The sequence below is a fragment of the Zootoca vivipara genome, chromosome 1 (genome assembly GCF_963506605.1).
Source record: "Zootoca vivipara chromosome 1, rZooViv1.1, whole genome shotgun sequence".
NCBI lineage: Eukaryota > Metazoa > Chordata > Lepidosauria > Squamata > Lacertidae > Zootoca > Zootoca vivipara.
The window spans coordinates 34871111-34882966 of record NC_083276.1 but is presented as its reverse complement, the minus strand read 5'-3'; the positions used below and the strand labels follow the sequence as shown (position 1 = coordinate 34882966).

General features: G+C 40.3%; 1 protein-coding gene across 9 annotated transcripts in view; it reads right to left on the bottom strand.

Moving 5' to 3' along the window:
- Window positions 1-1948: 1948 nt before the first annotated feature.
- Window positions 1949-11856, bottom strand: part of HECTD1 (HECT domain E3 ubiquitin protein ligase 1) — a 63708-nt gene continuing 53800 nt past the window's right edge. For all 9 annotated transcript variants that reach the window (XM_035109990.2, XM_060273066.1, XM_060273062.1 and 6 more), the window contains 9 exons: window positions 10976-11103; window positions 7570-7771; window positions 7295-7432; window positions 6577-7184; window positions 6102-6180; window positions 5899-5992; window positions 5624-5774; window positions 3623-3767; window positions 1949-3019 (listed from right to left, as the gene is read on the bottom strand). In XM_035109990.2, coding sequence (XP_034965881.2) covers window positions 2882-3019; window positions 3623-3767; window positions 5624-5774; window positions 5899-5992; window positions 6102-6180; window positions 6577-7184; window positions 7295-7432; window positions 7570-7771; window positions 10976-11103 — 1683 coding nt within the window. In that variant the 3' untranslated portion in view covers window positions 1949-2881. The remainder of the gene's footprint in view (window positions 3020-3622; window positions 3768-5623; window positions 5775-5898; window positions 5993-6101; window positions 6181-6576; window positions 7185-7294; window positions 7433-7569; window positions 7772-10975; window positions 11104-11856) is intronic.

Sequence of the window (11856 nt, the reverse complement as noted above, 5' to 3'; positions counted from 1 at the left end):
CACCTGTCATCCAACTGCTCACTCTCTGAAACTCTTAAGTGTGTGGAGAAGAAGAGAGGCATCTTTTAATGGCTTATTATGTAGATGCATCTCGATTGACTCTTGGCAACTCTACAGGATAATTAAATATCCTAATAGGTCAGTTCCAAAAACAAAATCTTACCAGCAGTAATGCAACAAATTATGCATTATAAGCACTTGGGGAAATGACTATATTCTGGAATATTAATTATTCTAACCTCCAATAAGGGCACTTCCCTGCATTCAGTTTAAATAGCTCCCTTTGTTTGCTGACAACCCATTTTTGTATAGTGGATTTACAGCTTGATTGCTAAAGTGCTGAACTAGCGGTGATTGAAATCGGCTTGTTGTGAATGTTAAGAGTGCATTCCTCTGGTGAGCTAAAAGCACCTGGAGATTAATCAGTTGGTGCTATTGAAAGTAATTTATCTCAACATAACGGTGCATCAGTTCTATAGAAAAGGATATAATTTCATCATCAAGGTCAGTGTTTCTCAAACTTTATTGGGCCACGGCACACTTGTTCCGTGAAAAAAATCACGAGGCACACCACCATTAAAAAAGTTAAAAAATTTAACTCTGTGCCGCCCTATATTATAATTATGACCGTTCTCACTTGCCAAATATTGCTTTCCGGCGGGTCAGTGTTGTATATTGGCGGCCGCCAGGCTCGTTTGCACTGAGCTTTGGGAAAGAGGAGAAATATTGCTTTCCGGTGGGTTAGCATTTTATATTGGCGGCCGCCAGGCACGTGACAATGCAAATCGCCCTTCTCGTCGCCGCATGTCGCGGCACACCAGCCAGCGTCTCGCGGCACACTAGTGTGCCGCGGAACAGTGGTTGAGAAACGCTGATCAAGGTTAACCAAAATATGTCTGTATGTGTCATATCCTACTAATACAATGCATAAACAGAATGGCATAGCGAGAATGATCACTGCCAATCTTACCTTTAAAATTTTTGCTTTACATTCAGGTTTTGATAAGAATGGTAAATGTATGTAATATAAAAGTTTGTCAAGACAGCAGTGTTTTCATTGGGGTATTGCTGCATTATAGGCAGTTGGACTAGATTACCCTCGGCATCCCTCCCTATTCCAATTCTATGATATAAGCACTCTTGTGCCAGCGAAGTATCAAAACATTGTGAACTTGACACTGGTTATACAAGGATACAAGGCCTGATATTGCAAAGATATGAGTTGCTGATTTTTTTCAATAATATTGAGATTCTACAGCTAAATGATGTGCAAAACCAATCTTTACTGTAAAAAACTATCATTCCATTTTAGTTCTATAAGAAAAATCCAACTACATTTACTAGTGAAGAATTACCATATTTGTAAAAGAATTAACATATTTGTTAAAATAGATTCTTTCAAATTAACACAAACCAGCAGTGATCCTTTATTTAAAATATTGCTGGGGTCAATAGGCCAGTTAGGCTAGTAAGATTTAAAACCACCTGACTATTTGTTTGCTGTGCTAGTAACAATGCAAGCTTACAACTATGAAGGATCTATGACTCTCAGGAGTGGCTTCAAGTAAACATTATGGGCTGCAGGAAGAAGGGGGACATTAAACTCGGCAAGTGTGCAGAATGCCTTGTCTAAGAAGAAATACCAAGAACTACCAGATACAAAATTACCTTGAATCAGAAACGGTTTTGCATGGATTGCTTCAAAATAAATCAGCAAATGCAATTTAAAGAACTGGTCTGGAGTTTATTAACTAATGCTAAAACTCACCTAGCAAAACTGCAAGGAACTGGAAATGTAATACATTGTAGGGCAAAGCCTGGTTCATGACAGGATGGGACATAATGCATAACAGCCACCTGCTATACAACTGACCTGATTAAAAAAACCCACTGATATTTGGAGCCCTTTTTGTACTTTTAGAGGAGGTTTGGAAACAGAACTGTATAGTACAAGACCAAGTATTTTTATTTGAAGAAATAAAGCATTAGAATTCAAGGCACTATTCTGTATACCAATGTAACAGAAGAACTAGTAAGCGGTTTCATACGCTGCAAACTTTTTAATGATTAATGTTGAGCATACACATTGGAAATCTTTTTTTAAACTTCAAACTGCAACAAGTTAAATAAATGTTTTTAATATACAAAGAAAATACAACCAAAAGTAAAACTTGCTTTAAAGTGGGCCTTGCACCAGGGATCAGTGTCTTTTAAAAGCTTTATTGTTGAGCTGCACGCACACACACATACACACATACAAGGATTTAATCTTTATAGCAGGGCATTTAGAAATCAAAATGTATTCCCACTTGAAATAATAATAAAAGGTTGTGCATGATTATACGCAAACACCCCCCCCCTCAACACTAGCATACTCCTATAGTGCAGGCACTATGAAAGGAAGGAAAGAAAGCTTGAGATGCCCAATGACTAAGTTTTATGGAAGCAGATTTCTGACCAGTTAGCTTAAAGCCAGCAAAACAGGGATCAGTGATGGCAACTGTAGTGTACAGGGTATTAAACACTAAACTTTACACAAATACACTGTTATAAATCTTGTATCAGTGAACACTGAAAATCAGCAGATCTGCTCTTTGGAACAGTCAAACATTTGCTTCAGCTTCTGGTTGCACAAGCCCTTGGAAGCATCACACAGTGTTCTTGCCTTTTTCTTGCTGGCTGTGTAATTCATTGGGATTTGTTTCATTAGCAGCTAACAAATTTTCCATGTGTTTCCAAAGCCTCATGGATGGGGGAGGGAAAAGGCAAGTCTCAGTAGAGCACAGCGTGGAGATTGTATTTTCTGCACATACAACACAAGAGGCTTCACTAGTTATCAATGCAAAACCAGTTTGTCATATCCTGTGTCCTATTCATCAGCTCAGTTGAGATGAAAGCCTTTCTCCATGGTAGCAGCTAGCAGGCGCTCTCGCATAATCTCTTCAGAAGAATACTCAGGCAACTTAAGGTAGTGCACACATGTATTCACAGATGGGTAACTTGCATCCGTAGCATCAACCTGTGAATAAAAATCCACAATCAACTTTTAAAATAGTGAGTGTAGCGCACGTTTCCTTTTCAATGCTGTGTTGTGAGCGCATCTTAAAAAACAATCCTGTAATCCTAGGGCAATGGCTATGTGGAATCCATTCTGGTAGAATAGACTCCAGTGTACTCAGCAAAGCTGCCAAGCATATGGTCAACACATGGGTAGGCAAACTAAAACCCGAATCCGGCCCAATCACCTTCTAAATCTGGCCCGCGGACAGGCTGGGAATCAGTGTGTTTTTACATGAGTAGAATGTGTCCTTTTTATTTAAAATGCATCTCTGTGTTATTTGTGGGGTATAGGAATTTGTTCATTGTCCCCCCAAATATAGTCCAGCTCCCCCACAAGGTCTGAGGGACAGTGGACCAACCCTAACCCTGCAGAAAGTTTGCTGGCCCCTGCATTAACAGGATCCATGAAGACCTCTGCCAAAGGCCTGACAGGCACCTTGTGGGGTGCAAGCCATTTTCTGAGCACAGACGTGTGAGCTATCTCAAAGACAAGACTTCATAACAAATATCTAACACACCTTTGCTTAGATATATAGTCAAAACCTTTAAGAAATGGCCATACCTTGCGTACAACAGTGAGACGGGGATGTAGATTAGCCAGGCCTCCTGGGGGAAGTGTTGAACAGCCAGTTGTGAATTGCAGGAATGCTTTTCTTTCATCGGAAGACATGCCACACAAAACTCTAACGAATCTCAGGAATCCAGGGCTAAAGCACAAAACAGAATGGATGTTAAATATACCTAGTGTTGACTACATGTTGCATAATCAAACCAGTGTTGAACTAGTGCATGTGCATGCACACACTGCATCCGCACATCACAGTACAGTACCTTAATTCTTGGAACTTAGTCCGTTCCAGGAGTCCGTTCGACTCCCGAAACTGTTTGCAAACCAAGGTGCAGCTTCCAATTGGCTGCAGTAGCTTCCTGCACTCAATCAGGAAGTGTGTTGGATGTTTGGCTTCCGAAAAATGTTCACAAACCTGAACTCTTACTTCGGGGTTTGCGTTGTTCAGGAGCCAATTTGTTCGACAACTGAGCTGTTCAGGAACCAAGGTACCACTGTACACCCTAGTTAATAGTTAAGTAGTTCTCACTTCACTCTTCCCCTAGCACAAGCAACAAACCATGCACCTGGTTTAGCAGCATTACAGCCAAACTGGGAATTGTGGTTTGTTTTTGCTCCGAACCAACCATTATATGAAGCCAAAAGTGGTTTGTCTGGACTGAAACAAATGCTAAACCAAAGGCCATGGTTTGTTACTGCTGCTCAACTGCTCCATAATGAACCAAGTGTCAAATGGTTGACATAACCAAATAGCTTTTAATGCTTTTATTTTAATATATTAAATTTCTAAATAAATCAACTTATCAAAAATTAGCATGAGAAGATAAAGATAAGTCTGTAGGTATACTTTATGTTTGGGGGCAGGGAGATTATTATTAAAGAAATATTTGCCAAATATTACATGACAATGTTAGTATGTAAACATAGCATTTCCCTGTCTTCCTCTTTGCTGGCACGAAAGTTTATTTACTTATTGTGTGTTCACTCCTAAAGCAGTCTCCTCCTCATTACCTTCACAGACCATGAAAACAGCATACAAGCATCTAGTTTCAAGTCTGTTTAGGACAATCCACATTGCACAATACTCTGCATGAGGTGGATCAATGCTCAGAACACTGTAAAGCACTACCTAACCATGTACTTTTAAGCCTTATCTCATTTACCTTCCCGTGCCCCCCCCCCAAAGAAGGAAGACAGATTGCACAGTTGAGATGTACCCATGTAGACATCAGTTCACTGAACTATAAAAATCTGATTTTGTTTTATTACTGCACCAAACAGATCAAACCAAGTTGTTTGACAATAGTCCATTTACTGTGATTTTCTAAAAGTATTTTCTGTTTCCTTTTCATAATAGACAAATTACATTTTTAAAAGCAGGGACCTATTAAACAGCACCTTCAAATGGACTGCTATAGTGAGGGAGTGACAAAAGTTCCCTTTTATCTTGTGTTTTACACTTGCTGTGTTTCTCCTCCACACCTTATGGAGGAGACCTGGTACATGTGAAGGAAGAAAAAACCTTGCTTGTTCCAGCCAGCTTAATAATGAAGCATTCAGAGACAACTTGATAGAACTATCCAGCCATAAACATCAATGTGGGAAAAGTGTCTGGGTATGCAAGCCTGCCACCCACTGGGAGATCAGTGGCATATGCAAAGCTGTAGACACCCATTTGGATAGCAAGTGCTGCTCAAGCGAAGCACCACTGATTAACAATGCACTCATATCCAGAGGAGTGTATGGAGTGTTAGGTGAGGGGTAGCACCTCTTGTGGGGGACACGTCATGCTACTTCTGGGGTAGTCTGTCCACCTTTTGTCCCCCACCCTGCACTCAGCTCTTACCAGAGGCTCCTAGAAGCTGTCAGGTGTAATTATAACGGATCTAGATTGAATTTTCTGCACTTGCCACACATTTTCAGTGTCAACACCCCACAATTCATTGTTCCCAAGTCCTGGAAGTTGTGCAAATATATTCCCACTTGGTGAAGTACCTGTCTCGAGTGTAGCCAAGTTTAGGTTCTGTGTAGTTGATTATATCTTCAGCTGCCCATGACGGTGACTGATTTCCACAAAGAATCATCTGCACTTCTTCATGACTAAAGGAACTCAGCTTTTCCATTGGAAAGACTCTGTTGAAGCCATCTTGAAATAAAAAGTAAAAAAGCATAAGCACGAGCTGAGAACCATATTATGTTTGAAATTCCTTAACTGATCAATATTTCCTTTAAATAGTTAAAAAGCCCATATATGCTAGTCAGTTACATACCTCTAAAAGCATCCATCTGTTTCTGTATGCCAGAATGCATGCAGAAGTCAAACATCAGATCCACGTACTCTTCTGCATTATCCATAGTAATCAACTGTAATGAAATTGATGAAAATGGACAGAGAATGTTTACATCACATCACAGAAGAATTTTGGGGAAATCAAGTAATATTTAATTCTCATATTAAGAATTTTTCCTCTACCTCATCTTCACCACCAGGCTTAAGATCCACTGCTGTAAAGCCATATACTCTGGAAGAAGGGCAAAACTGGAAATTCAGCCTGTAAGGTAGGAGATGGAATTAGTAGATACACAGCAATAGTGGCAGAAGACATGCTTTGCATGAAAGAGGGCCTAGATTCAATCCCTGGCATTTTCTGGAAAGGCTAGGAATTCGGTCTGAAACGCTGCCATCAATCACTTGACATAATACTGAGCAAGATGGAGAAATGTTCTGAGTTTGTACAAGGCAGCTTGCTCTGCTCTTAAGTGGGAATCATCTCACAAAATCTAAAAATTCCAAACAGGAACACAGTAGAAATGATATGGATAAAGCACTTCAAAAAAAAAAAATATGTGTATGGAACAAAATGTCTAAACATGCATAGGTCAATTTCTTACTCCATAAGGCGGCAACATGTATATATGAGCAAAAGGGGAGGAGTGTAATAACTTACCCTAAATCTTCTATGCCAAGAGAATGTCCAGATCCTGATGGGTTCTTCATCATTAGTTCCTGCAATTTAGTATTTTTCTCGTCTTCTGAAAGTCCTTTGTTGCTTAATATTAGACGTCTCTTTATTGCAAGGTCTTTAATTTCTTTTAAAAATCTTGCTCTGTGAGGGTTTACCAATTCAAAATCTTCCCATGTTAAAATCCCATTAAACCAGGCTGGGGGTTTAGGCTTTGGTGGATCAAGGATAAATTCTGATTTGGAATCTTCTTCAAAGCTTCCTACTGAGAGAGAATCATGCCCCTCTTCCGTAGACGCCTCTGACTGACTTTCTGTGCAGTGCAAGTCTCTGTCACCCCGCGACTCATAAATCAATTTACTCATATTGCTTTTAATGTCTCCCATGCACATGAGTTTAAAGAAAGGCTTAGAAATAGGCAAGTCCACCAGTCTGTTGTCTTGGATGCATTTGGCTAAGAAAATTCCCAGAAAGTGAAAAAGTTTGGTTATTCTTTCAAGTTCATCACTATCCTGTGGAAATGGTGCTGTGAACAGACCACAAGATCGCTGTACATAATATCCTGGAGGTTTTAATCCGCCACCTATATCCACCTGTTTTTTTAATATAAAAAAAAGTGAAGGAAAGTTAAGGTATTTCAAGAGATACACAAACAGAATGTATCTTATCAGCTCTACTGATTGATTACAAAGACAAAACATACCTGACGCGATTCATCATCCGGAAAGTCATCATCGCAGAGCCATGCTCCCAGTTCTGTCCTCTGGAATTCTGCTGCCACCAGTGCGTAAAACTCCAAGGTGGGTCCCAATCCTGTTCCTTCTTCTCCCAAAAACTCCACCTGGAAACCAGAGATCACAACAATAGTACTAACAGTTTTTCAGAATGTATCTTTTCTAATAAACAATTGTGCTCACTTAACACTACATAAGTGAGAGACACAGTAAAGTATTATTTTTTAAGAGGAATATATTTTACCTCTAGGACTGACTTTCTGTCTGCATGAATCTGCATTACATTTTCTGCCCACTCCATCAACGATTCACCACGTGGAACTTTTACTCTTTCATGTTTAAGGCGCCCAACTCTGAATTCTCCTGGATCATCTCTTCGCACTGTGCCTGTAGTTCGTGTTCGCTCAACAGTGGCCTCACGTCGATTCTGCAGCCACACTATTGCTCTGATACCAGGAAAAAATGCAGATATATTGCTTTAAAACTCATATGCATCATGACTCAGAAAAGCTTTTTAATGAGACCTTCCTTAGGCCAATGTTTGCTTTCAAAAAATGTGTGGTTTTTTTTTAAAAAAATAATCTATAGTTTATAAAATACAGTATATTCCTGCGTATAAGATTACTTTTTAACCCAGGAAAATCTTCTCAAAAGTTGGGGGTCGTCTTATACACCGGGTTGTATTTCTTATCCGACGAGTATATCCCAAACTCTATATTTTAACTGGAAAAGTTGGGGGTTGTCTTATACGCCCAGTCATTTTATATGCCAGAATATACGGTAACTAGGTTTAATTTTATTAATTTTTATATTGTAGATTTTATCATTGTTAATACCCTACAACCTTAGGGTAAAGGATGGGTAAGAAATATTTTAAATAAATACAGTGGTGCCTCGCAAGACGAATTTAATTCGTTCCGCGAGTCAATTCATTTTGCGAAAAATTCATCTTGCGAATCGCGGTTTCCCATAGGAATGCATTGAAAAAAGGAGGCTTCCGGTTCCGCCTGCAGGAATGGCTGACCTCTTTTCCATCCCTCCGACCTTCACGAGGAATTTGGCGGTTGCTAGGGGAGTAAATGGCAACCCCCCTACCTCTCCGGGGGTTATGGAGAGGGGCCGCTGGCCCGCGATGCCCCCAAACCCACTCCGACTGTTCAAGGAGTGGGGGGGGGGGCTTGGGCTGAAAGCACTCATGAGGAATGTCGGAACTCCCGGACGCTAACTTGCATGGCGGGATCTCCATGATTAAAGAAGATAATTAGGTTTAAATTCATGGACATGCTTCAGAAGGAGGAGCAGAAGCTCTGTTTACTGCCAAGGAATTTACGCTGCTGAGGGTGAGGAGTCGAGGCTGTATTTTATCTGGAAGAAGGACTGATGGGGACAGAACGACAAGGGAAGTGAGCTTTTTTATTTTTTTTCATATACTCTACGAGTTACTCCATACCTTCCCGGACGTGATGTCCTTGTTTGTTTGGAACAAACGAGAAATAAAAGATATCTGTGTGAGTAATGAATTTTATAAACTGTTGATATTGAGTATATTTTTTGAAGATGTAAAACTGTTGAAGAGAGAAGCCCCCCTCTAATTGGATGGAAGGAGTGCCTGGAAAGCGTTCGGAGGATTTATGAGGTGTGACGCACTTTGAATTTGAACAGCGACCTGAAGATAAGTTCAGCTATAGGGCAAGGAGAGCCACTAATTTATCAAGAGTTTATGCATAAAGTGATGGCTGGGTCTTCTGCCTGGAAAAGCTGTAAATTTCATAAAGATCGTTAATCTACAAAGTTATGAGAAGAAAGCGAAAGTGATTTGAGCTTTCTAAGATGGCGCTGCTCCGTGTTGAAAGACCGACGCTACAGGAACGCTCCAGATTAAGAAGATTTATGGGGAGGCCAGACTGATTAAAACTCACACAGGAGAAAGAACATATGTGAAATCTCGTTTGATACTTATCTCAGCAGCTGGGGAAAAATCGGATGAAAGACGAAAACATCTTTGTGATTGTAGGGGAAAGATCGGGACTATTATAGACTTTGAGTGACGATTTGGACTTTAGAAAAAGACGGCAGTGGGCAGCTGCGAGGAATCCCCAATTTCTTGAAGCATGGGAACCCCGAAAATTTTAGATGATTTGGCATAACATTCGGTTTGATTGATATGTATTTGTATAATTTGAAATAATGGATGTGATATAATTGTTTTTAATTGGAAAATTAATAAAAATAGATTATAAAAAAAGGAATGCATTGAAAAAAAATTCCCCCATAGGAACGCATTAATTACATTTCAATGCATTCGTATGGTAAACCGTGATTCGCAAGACAAATTTTTCACAAAACGAATTCGTCTTGCGAGTCACCATCAGATCACAAGATGCATTCGTCTTGCGAAAAATTTGTCTTGCAGGGCATTCATTTTGCGAGGTACCACTGTATAAAATAAGTGATATCCTTGCAACAGCGCTGAGTTCAATGGGATAGGGTAGAGCAAGACAGGGAAAACTATGGGTTGGCGCTCCCTGTCTCCCACAGATGCCACACATATCTGCCACAAGCTACCCCTACCTCAACACTACCTTACCCTGCCCCATCCCAAACGCAGTGCTACTACTGCAAAACTGCTGCTGTTGCTCTGTCCCTTCCATCTCTACACACTGTTACTGTTGTCACAGTTGTGATCTCTTTTGTCAGTTGCTATCATTTTTGCCAGAGGCTATGCTGGAAAACTTCCTCTGAAGTCTCTCTCTCTCTCTCTCTCTCTCTCTCTCTCTCTCTCTCTCTCTCTCCCCCCCCCCCCCAGCTAGCTTTCCTCAACCTCTGACACCAGTTTTTCCTTATTATCTTTCTACCTCTTCCTAGGCTCTGGCTAACTGATTGACTCCTCTCATTCATCTGACCCTCAAATAGTGACATGCCTGCACGTAAATTTACTTCAGTCAAACCCTCTAACCAATCATAAGGTTATCATTGGAATTCTGAATTCCCATGGGCCAATTACCAAGAATCAATTATTTTTAATAGAATGTGCACTAAACGTCCTCTCACAATTAGACCTTTTCCGTTTTTCCAATTCACACAAAAGCTAGATATTGTTGTTAACGGCCATAGTAGAAAATTTTAAAACACCTCTTGTAGCAGTCTAGTTGCTTCCTAGAAAAATGCCAGCTGAACCCCCTCAACACTATCTTTTCTGACTACAGTGGTACCTCAGGTTACAGACACTTCAGGTTACAGACTCCGCTAACCCAGAAATAGTACCTCGGGTTAAGAACTTTGCTTCAGGGTGAGAACAGAAATCGTGCGGCGGTGATGCGGTGGCAGCGGGAGGCCCCATTAGCTAAAGTGGTACCTCAGGTTAAGAACAGTTTCAGGTTAAGAATGGACCTCCAGAACGAATTAAGTTCTTAACCCAAGGTACCACTGTATAGCTAGAAATGAAAGACCATAGTCCCCCACCTTCACAGTGTTAACCATTTTCAAACCAAACAACATCCATATTGTAACAGAATTCTTGTATTTAGGATTTACTACCTAAAAATTCAATTTCTTCACAAGGAAACACTGATATTCCAAATACTGACATTAAAGAGATTCACTATTCTGTAACTGCAGCAAATAAGCAATTTGCTTGTCAGGTTTCTTACCTTGATGCCCCAAATGCTGTACATGTGAAATACAGCTGTCGAGTTTCAAATGGAATTAAGAAAGGGCACTTGCTAGTTATCTGTTCACACCAGTCTGGCAGAGCTCCGCTTGCTAGTGCCAACGGCTCCTGTAATTTAATACACCCACTGTTTAAAATGCAATGTCTAAAGAACAAAACGTAAGATGAATAACTATTTATGCATTCATATTTTCCTACACACTCACCTTATACCACTAGTTTTTGTACTTTGTAAAAAAAATTGTTGTAAATAGGACGGTCATAATTAAATAAAAATCTACTTCTGTATGTTGTAGAAAATGGTTTGTTGGTTCTAAATGCATTCAAACGTCTCTCAATATATCATCGCCCAACTTAACACAAGGGTTCCCAAGGTGGGGGTGGCAGTATTTGTGGACATTGGGATGTCAACCACCATTCTGAATAAAGATGGAGATTCAAAATGTGACTTTGGTGTGACTTCATCTGATCCAGGCTTCCTCAAACTCAGCCCTCCAAATGTTTTTGGCCTACAACTCCCATGATCCCTAGCTAGCAGGACCAGTGGTCAGGGATGATGGGAATTGTAGTCTCAAAACATCTGGAGGTTTGCGTTTGAGTAAGCCTGATCTGGTCTTTGGCATGATGGGCCCAAACACCACTGATTTCAAACTCAAGAATTCAAACTCTGCAGAAAGGTTTCTGAGGTGGGAGCGGCTGTTTTTGTTAATGTTGGGGTACCAACAGCCAGTTTGAATAAAGATGTCGATCTGAAAGAGAACTCTGCCTAATTTTTGGCATTGTTACTGTTGGCATCTGTCTATGTCAAGAGACAATGGAGTGTGCCTCTGGAGGTGAAGTCAAACCATTGCGTTAGCAGCA